General features: G+C 32.5%; 3 protein-coding genes across 7 annotated transcripts in view; 2 read left to right on the forward strand and 1 right to left on the reverse strand.

The window, feature by feature from the left end:
* The first annotated feature begins 1,095 nt into the window (after positions 1-1,095).
* Positions 1,096-5,034, forward strand: LOC108748805 (chymotrypsin-1-like). Its single transcript, XM_018487166.1, has 7 exons — positions 1,096-1,348; positions 1,511-1,821; positions 1,994-2,245; positions 2,372-2,500; positions 4,346-4,555; positions 4,685-4,779; positions 4,837-5,034. Exons 1-7 carry the CDS (start codon positions 1,306-1,308, stop codon positions 4,922-4,924), a joined length of 1,128 nt encoding a protein of 375 aa, XP_018342668.1. The 5' UTR covers positions 1,096-1,305; the 3' UTR covers positions 4,925-5,034.
* A 481-nt stretch (positions 5,035-5,515) lies between these two features.
* Positions 5,516-7,197, forward strand: LOC108748814 (out at first protein). Its single transcript, XM_018487179.1, has 4 exons — positions 5,516-5,739; positions 5,972-6,085; positions 6,167-6,485; positions 6,565-7,197. Exons 1-4 carry the CDS (start codon positions 5,644-5,646, stop codon positions 6,864-6,866), a joined length of 831 nt encoding a protein of 276 aa, XP_018342681.1. The 5' UTR covers positions 5,516-5,643; the 3' UTR covers positions 6,867-7,197.
* Positions 7,198-10,814: 3,617 nt separating this feature from the next.
* LOC108748823 (putative transcription factor SOX-15) overlaps positions 10,815-17,517 on the reverse strand; it is a 54,163-nt gene continuing 47,460 nt past the window's right edge. For all 5 annotated transcript variants that reach the window (XM_018487199.1, XM_018487200.1, XM_018487195.1 and 2 more), the window contains exons 5-9: positions 15,444-15,666; positions 14,979-15,175; positions 14,503-14,720; positions 13,932-14,241; positions 10,815-12,729 (exon numbers count right to left, since the gene is read on the reverse strand). In XM_018487199.1, coding sequence (XP_018342701.1) covers positions 12,191-12,729; positions 13,932-14,241; positions 14,503-14,720; positions 14,979-15,175; positions 15,444-15,666 — 1,487 coding nt within the window. In that variant the 3' untranslated portion in view covers positions 10,815-12,190. The remainder of the gene's footprint in view (positions 12,730-13,931; positions 14,242-14,502; positions 14,721-14,978; positions 15,176-15,443; positions 15,667-17,517) is intronic.

Consider the following 17,517-nt stretch of genomic DNA (forward strand, 5'->3'; position numbering starts at 1 on the left):
TAGCCCGGCTGGCCATCCACTTCCCATCACTTTCCTCAGTTGCCAAAAAAAATTGAAACATTGCGTTTTCTCACGACTCTATTTTCCTAACTACAGATAAAAAATTATGACCTTTTTTTACAATATATTTCATGTTCCTCGATCGCGTGCTCGTTTTTTTAATCCTAAGAATTTTTTGCAATCCTTAGAATGGTATAGACTATAGATGCTGTAATTAAAAATCTGATGTTAACTTGAGTATATGCATCATATGTTAAAACAGCATATTTTAGTTGCAATTATCTTAAAAACTAGACGGTCAATATGTTTCTAGCACACAAACATAGAGAGCATTTTAATTTACTTGTATTAAAAATTTCAGCGCACTCGTAAGAAAATCATTTCATGTTAAATAAGTACTACCTTAATATTTTTATTTGATCTGCAATTATATTTTCAACATAACAAACTGAAAATTATAGATATGACAATTAAATTTACAATTTGTAGTTCTATCATAAATTATTTTTCACAAAAAGTTCTAAAACAATTAGTACGAAAAACATGCAAAGTAGAAATCGTATTTTTAACTCTTCGTTGCATGGTAAGGTGAACTTTTAGAACGTATCCAGTAAGATGGCGTCGATTTAATGCTTTTTTTTTTTAATTAATGTACAAAATGAATGAAAGAAATAAATAGTAACATAAAACTCTATCCTCTGTTTATTTATAGATAAAATTTATAAATAAGAACAGTTTTATACGTTTACTTTAGTGGGGGTTATTTTATTTCGATCTTACCAATGGAGGATTAAAAAATGATGAGGGAAGCATGTTTGAATTAGTTAATATTCTTCATAGTAAAAGTTATATCTTCTTTTTTAAGAAGCATATCTATTTACTTAACCGTTCAAGCATAAATATATTATTTGTTATCAATAATAACTTTTAATTAATTAACTTGTATATCAAACAACGAAATTTTCTGTTTGCTTCGCGATATGTTACGTTATACTTGGATGAACAATCAGATCTACAATATAATATCTAATAATAAGTAATAAAGAGATACGTTTCGTATATTTAATCATGATATTATGATATTTCATTCTTTCTTGTTCAACTTATAGTGCGTAATTATGTTTAATATGCAATATTTAATTTCGTGTCTGCTTCATCAAAGTGCAAAATGCCTCATCGTATTTATTTATCCTAAGAAATGCGACCAGCTGGTTGCCAAGGTCAATTTATAGATATGAATCTACTATAAAAAAGTGGAAATTATCCTCCACTTCCAGTTTTACTTTTCATCTAGCTTAAATTATCATGCTGCCATCCATCTTCTTGGTGATTGGCGTTCTTGCGCAGCGTAAGTAAAGACATACGTATTACGTATATATTGAATAGTGATAAAATATTTTCTCGTTATTTTTGCCTCCAATGAACATTTTGCTTATTAATTTTTAGTCATATACAAATCATCGTGTATTCTGCATGAAATGCATATTTATTATATACCGGCAATTTGTAGAGACGTTCGCTGAAGAACCCGAAGCGATCGTCGGTGGCCAGACCGCCACACCAGGTGAATTCCCGCATCAAGTTTCCCTGAAATATAACGGCAATCACGTTTGTGGTGGCTCCATCATCGCTCCGAATAAGATTCTGACTGCTGCACATTGCGTAACATTTACAGAACCACCCTACAGAAACTTTAAAGTTGCCACTGGGTCTATCTCAGTCACTGCAGGAGAACTTCATAATGTGGAGAAAATTATCGTGCATCCGCAATACTCTGATAGATACGAAGATGCTTGGAAAAATGACATCGCTGTGATTAAGGCAAGTTGAACGCCGAATAATTTCTTACTGTGATTTGCTTCTATAATTTTGAGTGTCCCAGTATTTATAATTTCTTTTCTAATTTTTTTCTAATATCTTTCTTTTATTTATTCACTTTCTTCCTTTATCGTTGAAAATTTAAACTTTCAATCATTTGTTTTATCCATTTCAGCTCGCATCGCCGATTCAATATAATCAATTCCAAAAACCGATCCCCCTCGCCAAGTCTAAACCTTTTCTCGGACAGATATGTACTTTATCAGGATGGGGTAGGATATACACGAACGGACCGCTCTCGAGCATACTTCAAAAGATGGTTCAAATTGTGATCTCACAGAGCCAATGTCAGAAACAGCACTCTGATATGCTCTTGACCGGCACTCACTTATGCATGCTCAATCGTTTGGGAATTGGCGCTTGCCAGGTAAATAAGTAGCATTAATGAATACATAAAAATAATGTCTCTAGTTTAATAGAAATGATTGATTCACCAATTGTTGAGAAAACTCGATAATCAATAAGTTAACTAAAACGTTTGTCTGTCTTTCAGGGTGACAGTGGTGGCCCGCTCATCTGTGATGGCGTACAGGTTGGTATTGCCTCCTGGGTTGCTCCTTGCGCTAGGGGTTATCCTGATGTCTACACTGATGTCTACTATCATCGCACCTTTATTTACAACGCCTAAAAGAATGCATAAAAGCAATCTATAAGACATAAACTGTATAAATTTGTTCAATTTATATTATGTCAACTGGTACCAACACGTTGAAAGAATTCGTTACTGCGATATCGAAATTATATGCCATGCGTAGACTATGTTTTTAAAAGACAAAAACATTTTTGTATTTTAATATTAATAAATAAGTGTTACGATTAAACGTTAAATTTGTTAGGAATAGACACTTAATCAATATGTGAATCTTCATATTGTAGATTTTTTAAGATAGATTTAACTGCTTGCAATTATTGTTAAGGTCTTTTTCAAATTATTATAAATTCCAAAGAAATTAGGTAAAATAGTGCAATAGGAGTCAGGTACGGTAATTGTTGCGCAAAATGAACAATGTAGATATAACACATGAATGATTATCCGTTGGAATTTATTTTCGATAATATTAATAACCATTTGAAAAACATTATTAAGTTTAAAAGTAAGAAACTGGACAGTGATAACGCCGAAATCATAAGACTTTCTTGATTTTACTGTTTCTTACGTCCCTACTGTTTTCGAAAAATTAAACAGCGATGATATTAGGATATCGTTTTATAGTGTTAAAAAATTATGGGAATTCATTAAGGTGCATAAATATCCGCTCTCGCATAATATGAAATGGAATGCCGTGTATAAGATTTGTTGTAAAGACTGCGATGCGAGTTACGTGGGATAGGTGGGAAGACAGTTCCCTGATGAAAATATAAAGCTTGTCGAAGCGTCAAAGAAGTGTGAATAAAGAATTTTAACGCTTGTTAAACACTTCATTGACTTTCCATTGACTCTTAGTGGTTTTGAATATTCATACACGCTCCACGAACTCTCCCCAAACGCTCCGTAAAGTGTGCCCAAAACACATTTGTCACATTTCCTACACGTTTCAAATTTTTTTTTCATTATCGTTTCTCATACGCTCTTCAACACTCCACAAAGAATGCACAAAGAATAGCGATAGCGAATAACGATTTCAACTTATCAGAAAGTGTATATTCTAGTGTATCTGATTTCTGATAGGTTAAATCATGTTATTTCTATCGCTATAGGTAATCCTTGCATTGTGATTAAGGCTTTATCTTGACGCTGCCATGTAAACGCACCTTTAAAGTTTGGGAGCGAGTATATTGACATGCAAATTTTTACCAATCAAACATTATCGGCATTGCATTTTATTGTCTATCGACCAATCAAACGCTATCGGCATGTCATTGTCTACTGCGCGTCTTTCGGACTGCTTCACTCAAAAAAGTAAAGAGAAACAGAAGGGAATGTATCAATAGTGGGAGTAGTTAAATTCGCGGACGAATGTACACCATGCTATCTTAAGCGTCCATTTTTTATGCTATACATATATATAGTTACTTCCGTTCGTTTACTTAGAAAACATTCCTTTCTGTTTCTTTTTACTCTTTGGCTTTATCTTTCTGATTCCACCATGTCTTGATTCCACGTAATGCACATCCGGAAAATAACAGGGGGTCGATTGTGGATTTTGAAAGGAGGTGAAAATTACAAAAGTGAACAAAAATTACTAGGTATTGACCAATTAAATTATGATTCTAGTGAATTTGCTCACTTTTGTAATTTTCACCTCATTTGAAGATACACTTCAATCCCTTCTATCGACCAAACATTGAATCGCGTGATGCACAAGTTCAAGTTGTAAGTCAACTATTGAAAAAATACAAGTACAATTTTTAATATTTTGGTGAAACACATTCTATATCATGCAACATTCCGGTAAATCAACGACTTAATTATTTTGAAAAGTCCAAATTATATTGTCATATATAAATTATATTACTTTATAAATAGGTATTTTATTACACTGTCGTAGACATTTTCAGTGAAGAAGCAGAATGTGAGGTTCAAGGTGCTCCTGCAAATCATTCGGGGAAAGAAATTGAATTGAATTTAATTTACGGTAGAAAATTGTGTTCCCCGATACTTGGTTACAATTATCAACTTCCTAATTTACCAACAAATTGCATACCACCTACAACCTTAGATACATCTCTGTTGCATGTAAGATTCAACGACACACATTCGCCACAAGAATTGGATGAAATATTCTAATTTTATTCCAGTGGTTTTGGTAGTTTTGTTTTATATATTTGGTAGTTTTGGTTTATATCTTACATCTTCTGTTTACAGATTCCTATTTATGCTCATTTAAAGATATATGATCTGAAGCCTGTACGCCTACCAGAGCCACCATCGATATTATCATCATTGCAATTGCAATTTTCGTAAGTATTTTTCTTTATACATCTTTCCATATTTTAATTGTTATGCTTTATTTTTAGGGAAGGTACCATACTTAGTAAATCTCCGAGAGAAATATTGACAGCACGATTAAGCGAGGAAGACGCTTTGTGCAGCGCTCAAAAATAAAAAATTAATATAAAAATTAATGAAGTATAAAAATTACGAATGCTAAACAAAGAATAGAAATGTAAGCTTAAGTATCAGTATAAGCGAAAAATATATTCCGATATAAAGAAATACACATTTGTATCTTTGATATATTTTTCTTTCACGGATGGTGACACTACAATAATTTATGATGTAAATGTGATTTTTGCTATAGAAGACTTATATAAGAGACTTACACTCGTTATTCATAGTCCTTCTTTATTTTGAGGATGGAGGAAGTCTCCATGAAGGATTCGATTTGTCAAGACCTTGTTTCATAAACTGATCACAAGTCTGCCTTCCCGAAGGAAGGAATATTTTAGGGATTTTAGTAATCTACTGAATGCAGCATGTCATAATATACAATACAATACAAAAAATTACAAAAGTGAGCAAACTAGGTGTTGACCAATGAAATAATCAGTACTCTAGTAAATTCGTTCACTTTTGTAACTTTCACCTCGTTTTAAAATACACAATCGAGCCTCTGAACACAAGTATTCGTACTTTATGGACGTCTATATTCCTCCAATAAGCTCTATGACTGTGAGCAGTTACTATTGTTACTAGCAGCTTGGTGTGTTAGGTTATAATACTCTCGATGGAATAATCTTTTTTTTTTCTCTTCTACACTGACATCGGCTTGTCGTCGTCAGCTCGGACGAGGCAAGTGCACGACAGTGATTAACAATGCGACAATGAAGAGACTCAACGAGTTTCTCGCGATTTGCGTCGTGTTGCAGTGCTTTTATGATGTATGCACTACACACTTGCTCATAAACGTCAAAAATCAGGTAGACGAATACAATTTCTTGTATATCCATTATGTATCAGCTTTGCCGTGTACATAATTTATAATTTGTAAAAGAATAAACTACCGATTATAAATATCTTTCTGGAAGTTAATCTCAAACATAATTTTTTAAATTTGTATAAAATATTCTTTTTTTATGTCAGTAAATAATTAAAACTTAAACAATAAGTTTTCATGTTAACACAGTCCTAAAAAGAAAATTTTATTTACAGGGCGGTGATATTCTTCTAGAAACTATCTCGTCTAATGTTACAGAAGATTTGATTACTCTCGAATTCCAGCGTTCCGATGGCACATTAGTCACGCAACTTATTGATTTCAAAAATGTAATTATTTTATTAAGGAAAAATATCCATGTAAAAGGATGAATTTTTTGTAATTTATTTCAATGAACAACATTCTTACAGGAAGTTCAAGTTATAAAAGCTTTGGTACTCGGTGAGGAGGAACGTGGACAAAATCAATATCAAGTCATGTGTTTCGTAAATCATTTTTATAAAGTAGATTTTATATCATCTGATGCAATGTCCAAACTACGTCAAAAGAATCCAGGTACCGTACGGGTAGCTGAGGAGGACAGAGGTCATGTCAATTACACAATGGACTTGTTTCTGGATGTTTCTCAATCCAAGGAAATCTCAAAGCATGTTACCATACTTTGTGCAGAAGCAGCTGGATCAACTTACACCAGGAATGATGATATAAAACAGTGGATTCAAAGACCAGGCAAATATCTGGAAAATAAGTGATTATGTCCACACATTTTTTATATATTGTAATATTAGTCATTTTATGCCATTGATAGGTTCCTCGGAAGAGTTACTAATGGCAGCTGTATATAATTTCACAAATATGCAATCGGGTATGAACGATACCAGGTCATTATTGGTCTCTAAATGTGCTGACACATCAAATCTCTGGGCACCTTGTACGTGTTCCCTTGAATTGTGCATCGGTTGGTATCCGTGTGGTTTAAAATTTTGCAAAGGAAAGTCTGATGGCAAAAAGGTAGCAAGCACTTACCGATGTGGCATAAAAACATGTAAGAAATGTTTTATATTCTCATATTATTCTAAAATGAAACAGAACTGTCTATGGGATGAATGACATATAAGGACACTGTAGATTAAAAATTTCAATTTATTAAGTATGGCAGTGCCATAAAAAAATGAAGAGAGCTAGAAACAAATTGAATATCTCAGAAAAGTTTCTAAGGCCCGTATTTATAGTCGTGTTTCTGCTGAGAAACTCAACTGAAACTAATCTTGAGTCAAGGAACAGTTCAATAAACGAATCTTGAGAGTCGATTTGTAATTGCGATTCAAATGAAAAACTCAAATGAAGTTTATCTCAAAATATTTTTTATGATTCAATAGTTGAGTCTTGAAGCAAGATCTTGTAATAACCTCGAAATTTGTATCCTCTAATTCTTTGAGTCGGCAAAAATTTCGTATCACTTATTTTCTTCTTTAAGTATAGTTCAGAGATAACTTGAGAAGAAAAAATTATATTATATAATATTTATATTAAAGATTACATTATAATCTATATATATGTATATGTATGTATATAATATATTAATATTATATAATTTGATTTCTAATCAAGACATAACTATTGAAACGTCTGTATCTCAAGACGCAGTTTGTGTCTCAGACCTTATTCTGAGTATCTCATCTACGCTCTTGAGATGAGATTCGAGAAACGACTATAAATATGGGCTTAATTGTTTTAGATAGTTAAAATTTAAAACAAAATTTTCACAAAAAAGAACAAATTAACCTTCTAATACTTTCTTGTTAACTTGATTATAAATATAATTTCTATGCTTTATTTAGTAAGTATAAACTAAAAATTTTTATTTATTAGTAATTCTCTTTTATGAATAAAATTTAAATTTTTCATTTTCTTGTTTTATATATTTTATTCTATTATATCATAATTAAAGCCAAAGCAAATCAAGCAAAAATATTTTTGCAAGATTGTATATTAGATTATATTGCATTTTATACTGCAGATCTTTCAAGTACTTTATAACATAAGGATTATACTTTAAAGGTTACAATTGCATTATATTTTAAAAGGGTTTATATTAAGGGATTAACAACAAATTTTTATTTTCTTCTTATCTAGGTAAAACCGTTAAACGTTAAAAATGTTTCATGTGTCATTTATTGTTTTTTTTAGACCTTAAAACACTTAATTAATATATATATATTCATGTAGACTTTACTGAGTGGATATTTGTAACATTTATAATTTTTAAATCCAATTTACATCAGAATTTTATTTCCATACATTCCAAGATTTATAATAAAATATTTTGATATATCTTATTAAAAATATTGTTCTTAATTCTACTTTTGTAGAATTAGTTTTGCAACAAGAAATTTTAAAAACGCAAAACCGTTACATACAGATAAAAAATACGTAGAACATTATTTCTTGTGATCAACAATTATATGTTCCAGGTTATTATTCGCAAATACTTTTACTTCCATTGAATTTATCTAACATTCCTAATCGTTGTTGTTTACAACATCTAAAACAAAATCATTCCAATTATATACCCAGTAATTTTTGTATTATATTATGACTAATATTTTTTTGTACTGTGGATACATATGTTACAAATAATCCATTCAAAACACAAAAATATTCTACTCGAGAAATATTCATTTATCGAACACTTCAGAAATGTCAGGATAATTTGTACGTAGAAAATTTTATACGTGATTTGTAAAGCTGCCATTTATACACATTTTATGCGTGCATGCGTGCGTGCGTGTGTGTGTTATATGTTATAATTGTACACATAATGCAGATTCATATATGCAGAGACACAAATAATAATAGACATCGATGAATTAGATATTTAAATTCGTGTTAATAGCCGAAAATTGTACAGTTTATGTAAGATTTGCAGTACTGTGCAAGACTTTATAAGAATATTATCGCAATTTATACTGATACGTCAAATATCTGCAATTTGTAATGAATGTCTTTGCACGTTTCAATGAAAGAGTATACCTAGCGAATTATTGTGAATAAGACTGCAAAATCTGTCCATTTAACGCGCGCGCGTATAATGGTTAAGTTATTGCTCTCTGAAATCCCTCACATATACATATTTACAATATAAGGGAGATTATTCGAAGTGAGGAAATATATACGTATACTTACGCTTGTAATTCAACGTTCACGAAACATTTACAAAAAAACATCAAGCAGTACTTGGTGTCGTCTTAATTAGTAACCATTATACTGCAAATAGAAGATGTATAGTGCAATATAATGGTACTGAGGAAAATTATACTCAGCACAATTCCCCAAATAGACTTCGCCGTCTGTTATCTTTTTAGAGGTTGATTGTTACAAACGCAGAAATAGTGATAAATTGCATTCACAATATACTACGGAACAGAGCCAGGAGCGCGACTGAAATTATTTTAATTATTGAATGTGCTATTAATTAAAATTTCAAGACTTCAAAAATATCAAACACAATATGTAATTCTACGACGAGATCAACATCTCTTTTTACTTATTGTCAGAAATGAATATGCTAAAATCACTTGCTATTGATTTTTCATAATACGCACAAGACAATAGAAGATTTTAGATTATTATTTGAAGTTAAAAGTCTAAATGTAACTTCAAAGAAAAGAATCAAATTCAAAGAGAAGAATGTATTGTTAAAAGAATCAATTTTACTTCTTCGTCTTAGTAAAAATTCTGGTTCTGCTATGATTGATAAATTAAGCGACATTAGCTTTGTTTATACACACTTTGTTTATACTGTAACGGTAAAAAACACACGTCACACTCAATTATATTTACGTGTAAATCAATGGGGATTAATACATAAAATGTGACAGAATAAATTCGTAAATAATGCACTATTTGTGTAGAAATGTATGTATATAGATTCAACGGAAAGATTTGAAGATTAATTTTTGAAGTCTTACTTTGATATATTGATTTTAGTATCGACATTTTAATTGCAATAGTGGCTTTATAATGGATATTAGAAAGGGCGATATGTGCAATAACAGTTTTTAGATAATGAGAAAGGATTTATAAATGTCCTATTATAAGAGAGGATATTTTAAAATATTTATTTAATATTTGTTTCTTTTACTTGTTGTTTAATATATGTATAAATCTATTTATTTGGTGAAAGACTTTATACTTGGTTAGATTTCAGACCTAACGCACTATCTGTTAATGGCACATTTCTGAAATCATTTTGAGATGAAAATTTAATAACATAACGTCCAGGTTAAATATTTTTTTTTTACATAATAAATATAAAAAATTAGAAATATCAGTAATTTTATTTTTGCCTACGTAATATTTATATTGATATTAATAAAAGACACCTATTTTTATTTTTAGTAACAATACAACACTTTGTGTTGTACCATACCTGAACGTGTAAATTTTAGACGGTATAACTTGCTAATTTAAATGATTATAATTTAAAAATTATAGCCTCGATATTTTGGTATTAGAATTTTAGTCTCAAAATAACTCAGGAGCCTGCCATTAGCAGGTGGTGCGTTAAGAGTGAAATCCCCTATATATAGCTATATTAGAGCCTTCTAACGCAAGAAGTGTCATAATTATATAATAGAAAATGAGAAATATTTGTCTATGTTTAATATTTGTCCAAATATTTAATCATTGTATCAACCCCCTTTGATGTAAAATTTATAGGTATCACTACACTAAGTATGATTTCAGCTTTACACATAATGTTATATCTTATATACATATTTTTTATATATATTTAATAAAAAGAATTAATATACATATACATGTGTGTTTTAATATAATTTTAATATTAACATCGAGCGATTAAAAAATCCTGAACGATCGTTTTTAATCATGCGTGATTAAAATATATTTATGTGATATACTACTTCATAAGAGATATCAACGTTTTTCGAAAAAAGTTATATAATTTTGTCAAATTTCTCAATAAGAAATTTATTTTAAATGAAGATATATGGACAACATATATTTTATAATATAATATATATATATGTGTGTCTCATACATATATTGTGTGTACCTATTATAGGCGTGTAAGATACATACATGACAAAATAAACAATATGAACAATGTAAAACGCGTCAAAAATGTGTTGTTTTTTTTTTTGTGGAAGAATATTCTTTGAAGAAGATATGGGGAGGAGGGAAGAAGGGAGGTAAATAATTGATTCTATTAAGTACGATATATTAATAATAATAATAATAATAATAATAATAATGTTAATTAATATAGGTAATATAATAATAGCAAAATAATAATGTAATCATAATTTACCCAAAATTCTTTACACATTTCTATACACATCGAAGACATTTTGCACCATTTGCATTTCTACGAAACTTGATGTGCAGTTTGCACAAATTGCTAGAATTGTCACCATGATGAGCAAGAAAAGAAAAATTTATGTACAACAAAAAACATACATTATATAAAATCAATCGTTTGTAGCGATTAAAAATAAGCTTTTGGATGATAAAGCTCACAGTGGTGTAGCACCAAAAGTAAATGCTGCTATCTCGGAATAAATACGAGAAGACTTACTGATGCAAAATATTTCTTGACATGTGAAAGTTTTCTAATATAACAATATAAAATTTAATATCTCTCGCTATCGCTATTATATCTCTGCTACTGTATTATCTTTGATAATGAAACTAATGTGACATCTATGTGAGTATACAATTCTCTCTGCAATTTTAATGCTATACACTAGTCGTGCACCATTAGCCGCCTATCTCATTACGTTTCTGAGGTCCTAAAGTGTTCATATAAGACTGTAGATAAGATATCGAAGAAGAGATCGAAGAAATTTAATATCTTGTAAAAGATTTCAATAAAACGATACTCATTGTAACAAAATATGATGACATTCTTGATTATATCAGGTAATTTATCATTGTTTGTATCGTATTATTATATTCGTATCATATTTTTATCGCAATTTCACTTAGTGCAATTTGTTGACAATTTGTAAGCGACAATTATACGCCACTGACTCACAATTTCAATTGTACTGACATCCATAAGAGATCGTGCTTACACAGAGGATACTCTTAGACGGAGTTACAAAAGATAAAACTGCAACTATAAATATTTTCCGTGTTGAAAATTGAATGAAGTATTGACAAACAATATCTTTTGCTCGCGTGAAAACTCTGAGCTAAAATATTATTTAGTTAATGAGAAGAACATACCTTTTATCACGAGATAAAATATTTTGATATATTTCGGGTAGCACTAACCACATGATGACATAAAATGTGCGCAAAATATCCTGTTCTCCTTGATTGTGAGCTAAAAATGAGTCCCTGAAATTCACACGTCAATCTAATCCGAAATCTATGGATCGTTTTGTGCACTAGAAGGAGAAACACTAGCTACTGTAGCAAGTCTTGCGCACGTCCGCAAGTATAACACTGAAATCATCGTCAGCCTTGGACACGTGTTCCATGCTCTGCTGCTGCTGCTGCTGTGGTTGTGATTGTTGATGCTGTTGCGTCACTGAGTGATCCGTGTACTTGGATACCTCCAGTCCCGGATGATACTGCTCCATAGTGTGACCGATCGCGACATTAGGACAACGAGCATCCTTGTTTCCCTGCTGATCGTCGATGATGCACTGAGAATTCGGTATGTCCAGAGACTGCGGCGGTGCCCCGTAGTAACGCAGATCGCTGGCATAGTTATGATTATTGTCTAACATATTCTGCGACGATAGGCTCGAATGTGCTACGCTTGTCGGATGAGAATACTTGAAATATTTTTCCAGCTGGAGCGTCTGTTGTTGATCATCCTCGGCACTCATACCAGGATCGATGTGACTGCCGAGAATCGCTTGCTGTTGCTGCTGGCCGGAGGACGCGTCCGTTTGATACTCTTGATGATGCATTTGGTATCGGTGCGTTACTGTGCCTATAAAAAATTAAAAGCACGAACAAGAACTTGATTAATAAAATTGCATCATTATTGAGAACTCTATCTATAATTCCTTTGATATTTGCTATGAATAGATATTCGGAAATATTTCCCAGTATTTCTTTACTTTTACATTTCTCGAGAAAATAATTTTCTTTAAAAAATATAAAAGCAATTAATTCCAAATTATTTCTGTTGCTTATATCTTTTTTATAAAGGATAATATCGCGTTTCTCGATTATGTTATAATCGCTAAGAACCTTTTATTCTTAGTCGAGATCTACGAGCCTTTGAATTTAACTCTCAACTACATGTCTTTAGAGTCTTAATTTACATGTCTGGATCACCCACGGCGTTTTTCATTGGCTCCGTAATTATCACAAATCTCAATGAAAAATATTTTTTTTAAATAAAGTGCTAGAATGTATAGAATCAAGATATTAAAACATAAAACATAAAAAAATTTTGATAATGATTTAAAAAATTATGTCAAAAAATATTAAAGAATAATTTGTGAAAGAAATACAATAATCAATTATTAAAAAAAAAATTGTGTGATAAAAAAGATACAAATAAAAATAAGTAGTTTTTTGAAAAGACAAAAACGTGAATTTTAAGAAAAAAAGTATTCTAAAAAGTATAATTATTTGCACGATTGAAGTGGGGGCATCGTTATACAATATACATGCTCGGAAAAACGATATCGAAGGTATGTCGAGTATTTTCTTCTTTAAAAAAAAAATGTAATGAAAATATTTTATATTAAATATATGTATGATTTCGATTATTTATTCAATTTTATAACTCCGAGAAAATAGAGTGATCACCAAGACGTCTCTCTCGCAAAAATGCTTTTCTTGACAATGAATATATGTTTTAACTATAAGAAGACAATATACACTTGAATACAGCACTAATAAACAAGCATTTACTAAATTTTTACTTTCGGCAAAAATCTCGAATTTACATTTGACGGGGCCAAGCCAAACTTTTATTGCACAATTAGCGGTCAAGACAACGACGAAATAATTGCATCACGGCGATCAACAGAGAAAGGTTCCAAGTTTTTTTACTCCCTCGCTTCAACTTTGCAATATTAACCATACAAAAATAGTGGCAGATTAAAACTCTCACCCGGATTCAATAATCCATTCATGTAGTTGAGGGTTAATATGCGTAAGTAAGAACGGAAATGTTACCGGGACAACTTTCAGCGGCTCCGCGGATTCCTATGGGCTGCTGTCGACTGTTGGCGCATTGGACCGGATTGTAATTACTCTCGACGGTAGGTTGCATCGAATAGTTCGTTGTGCTCTTAGACGTCTGCGTGCCGCTGTAATGCTGCAGCGATTGATCGTGCGGCGAGGCGACTGGTGGATAAAACGTGCCCGTGACGGAGCCGACGTTGTCGAAACCGGAGCGGAGCTTATTGCACGACACCATCATACCGTTCGCTATGCCCACTGCGGCTATACTCGTTGACTGTCTCTCAAAATTCAAATAGCCCACCTGACGAAAAATATAATTGCTTGTATCGTTCGATCTGATCTGACGCGGATTAATTTAGCATAACGTAAAGAAATTACAAAGGTTTAAATTGGAGGAGGTTTAAATTGATTAAATGTAAAAAGAAATTTTTAATTTCATTAAATTGAAGCACAGATGAAATAATTAAATATAAATTTTTATTCGTAGTTTAATAAACGATAATTTGTAGAAAGATTATAATCGTAACGTAATATAGAAATCTCAAAAGTGCGGAATACGTACGGATTTTTTATACGTTAAGGTATCCGTATAACTGCCGGAATTTTGACACGATGATATGCTAGTGTTACTAGCGTGACCCGCGTGCAGTTGATTGTCACTACTCATAAAGGTATATCGTTTCGTCTGATCGGACATGTCTCCATGTTGCTTTGAAGTACCTTCCATTAGATCTCGTTCTGGATCTGGATTTTGAGCGGACGATAGATGACCACCATCACCTGGTAAATTAAATTATCTCAATCATTTTGTACTTACATGTATAATTATTTCATAATTATTTTAGTCGCGTCGTATTGTTTTTTGTTATTATTCCCTTTTCAATTTATTTTTACACAAAAAGTCATCTAACTGATTGTATTATACTATTAATTTAAAAAAAAAATAAAAAAAAAACCGTTGTATTTTAGCTTTTACGTAAAACAAGGATTTTAAAGAAAATTCAATTATCCGGTTGATTTTTTATTTAAAAAATTTACCATCGGGCTCGGGACTGGCCACCGGAGATATGTCCGGGGAGTGGATGATGGGCGTATAAGGACTGCCGTAGAGCGAATTATTTTCCGATTTGTACTCCTGGATACCCTGCTGTTGCTGTTGATGATACAGGGATGAGATCGGGGAATGGCCACCCCATGGGATTTGAGACATGCCTTGGTAACTGTCCATCTTGGACCTTAAACGTATTTCGATTACGATACATAAATGATGCACTGTCGCTTTGTAATTGTACACAAGTATGCAATATATTTACATTCCTTATTAAGACGAATACTCAACACGTCTAAACATTGTTAAGTCTCGAACAACGTTAACCGTCGAAATCATAATGCCGTCGTCGGCGCTTCATCGTTTAAATCTCGCCGGAATCTCTCAATTAACCGCGGCGGTTAGCTCGCACGTACCTTCATTAGCAGAAAATACGGGTCAGAGTATCGACTTACATGGAATGATGAATCGCCGAGCCGGTAGGATTGGACCTGTTGCCCGCGGTGTTGGTCGCCGAAGGAGGCGAGGACGGTGCACCGGGTGTCCGTTTCGCGTGCTTCCTACGTCGCGGCCTGTACTTGTAATTCGGATGTTCTTGCATGTGTATGACTCGGAGCCTCTCAGCCTCCTCGACGTAAGGCCTCCTGTCTTGCGGCGTCAGTCCTCGCCATTTCTTTCCTGTGAGAAATCCGAACAAAGCCTCGTCAAGTAAAAGACGTGAGAGAGAGAGACAGAGAGAGAGAGAGAGAGAGAGAGAGAAATGTTTTATGTAAAATGATTAATGCTCAGTTGTACCAATGTCACTTTGACTTGAAGCGAGACTTAAAGCTCTATCTGTCTCGTTTTAAAGCCAAAAAGTGACAAAGACAGAAAGAGTTTTAAGCCTCGCTTAAAATCAAAGTAACGTGCAATTGGACCTAAGCGACACACAGTATGTACAGAATTATCCTTACCAGCGTTCCGGTACTCCCTGTGCCGCATAAACAGTCAAAATACAAACAATGTAATATAATAAAGTGCCGAAATATACCTATGCATCGTGTGGATATATGTCGCTACAATTCTTAGACGCAATATTTTGACGTAAGAAGAACTTTTAAGAGACACCTATACTCCGTTCAACGAGAGAATGACTTCCGATCGGGCGAAAACTCGTCCGTTTTGCGATCTTCATAGCGTTACATTGCCTGCTATGCGCAAATCGCGGTCATTCTCTCGTTGAGTATACTTTTGATACTTTTTACAAATTGACAATGCTAAAACTTGCAAATATGCTAACGTTAAATAGAAATAAATGATAAATAACTTAATTAAAAGATGATTGTAAAATTATCCTTTTAATTGAAAATGTAAAACTTAAGCTTGCGATATTTCAAAATCTTGCCATTTACAAATCTTTCAATATAAAATTAAAGCAGGTAGTAATGTGTCGCGTTGAATGTTAAAAAAATATTCTTCAGTCAGAAAACATAAAATTTCATTATTCACCGTTCTTTAAAAGATGAAGTCATTGGACGACCTTTTAGATCGTACGTGGACGTCATCGGTGCATGCGTTTTAATATAACAATTATACATGCAAAATCTCGTACGTTCGTATGAATATTCTCGATAAATTACGCTCTTCGACAATAATGGGGCGAGGCCACAATGTATACATCTCGATATTCCGAATCTTGATAAAATCATCGGTCGATTCCTTTGGCTAACGACGCGCTTAATTCGACTCGCGAGAGAGAGAGAGAGAGAGAGAGATTTTATATCTTTCTCTTCTCCATAGCTCCGATACGTAGTGCAAAACGAGCACAGAAATGATCTCTCCTCCCGTCGCATATACGTATGTATATACACGGAGTATATATACGTACGGATATACGTATTTACAGGTGGGCTTGGTCGGCGGCGGCGGGTCTTGGTCCGACGACCAAGCCTGGAATCTGCCTTAGTTGCGTTCAATATGCCAACATGGTAGGCCGGAATATCATTAAGCGAGGTATAAGGGTTAATACGAACGTAAGATGTTCGCAATAAGAACGAAAAAGTTGAGCGCGAGGTAGGCATCGCGGCGTGTGCACGCACATGTGTACCTACTCTCTAAATTCTTTGGAGTGGAATCCCACTCTAAAGGGGCAATTGAGCCAATCTTAAGAAAAAGAGTGGCTCAATTTTCAATCTTTAAGAGATAAAATTTCGCACCTCAGAATGACATTTATTCTGAAAATTTTAGAGAGTGACACGTGGTGGCAACCACAGCACCAAATTTCATATATAAAACATATAGAAGTTTATATACAAGTATATATATATATGTACACACACACACACACACACATTAAGAAAAATACTACTAAATTTCAATAAATATCTATCAGAATATATACAGTGCCAACTAAATATTTTTACTTACAGTAAGTAAATATTTATTTAATAAAAAATAATTGTCAAATTAAATTTAATGGTTTTGTACCAAATGAATATATCATTACATTTAGTAAATATTTATTTGATACTATTTTCAAACAAATGATTT

The sequence above is a fragment of the Trachymyrmex septentrionalis genome, unplaced genomic scaffold, assembly GCF_001594115.1.
Source record: "Trachymyrmex septentrionalis isolate Tsep2-gDNA-1 unplaced genomic scaffold, Tsep1.0 scaffold243, whole genome shotgun sequence".
Lineage (NCBI taxonomy): Eukaryota > Metazoa > Arthropoda > Insecta > Hymenoptera > Formicidae > Trachymyrmex > Trachymyrmex septentrionalis.

Bases quoted from the DNA above. Each gene is read 5' to 3' on its own strand.
- LOC108748805 (XM_018487166.1), top strand. From the start codon at position 1,306: ATGCTGCCATCCATCTTCTTGGTGATTGGCGTTCTTGCGCAGC. The intron at 1,822-1,993 runs GCAAGTTGAACG...TATCCATTTCAG, and splicing joins ATGACATCGCTGTGATTAAG to CTCGCATCGCCGATTCAATA. The intron at 2,501-4,345 runs GCCTAAAAGAAT...CTTTATAAATAG, and splicing joins ATCGCACCTTTATTTACAAC to GTATTTTATTACACTGTCGT.
- LOC108748814 (XM_018487179.1), top strand. From the start codon at position 5,644: ATGAAGAGACTCAACGAGTTTCTCGCGATTTGCGTCGTGTTGCAGTGC. The intron at 5,740-5,971 runs GTAGACGAATAC...TTTTATTTACAG, and splicing joins TCATAAACGTCAAAAATCAG to GGCGGTGATATTCTTCTAGA. The intron at 6,086-6,166 runs GTAATTATTTTA...ACATTCTTACAG, and splicing joins AACTTATTGATTTCAAAAAT to GAAGTTCAAGTTATAAAAGC.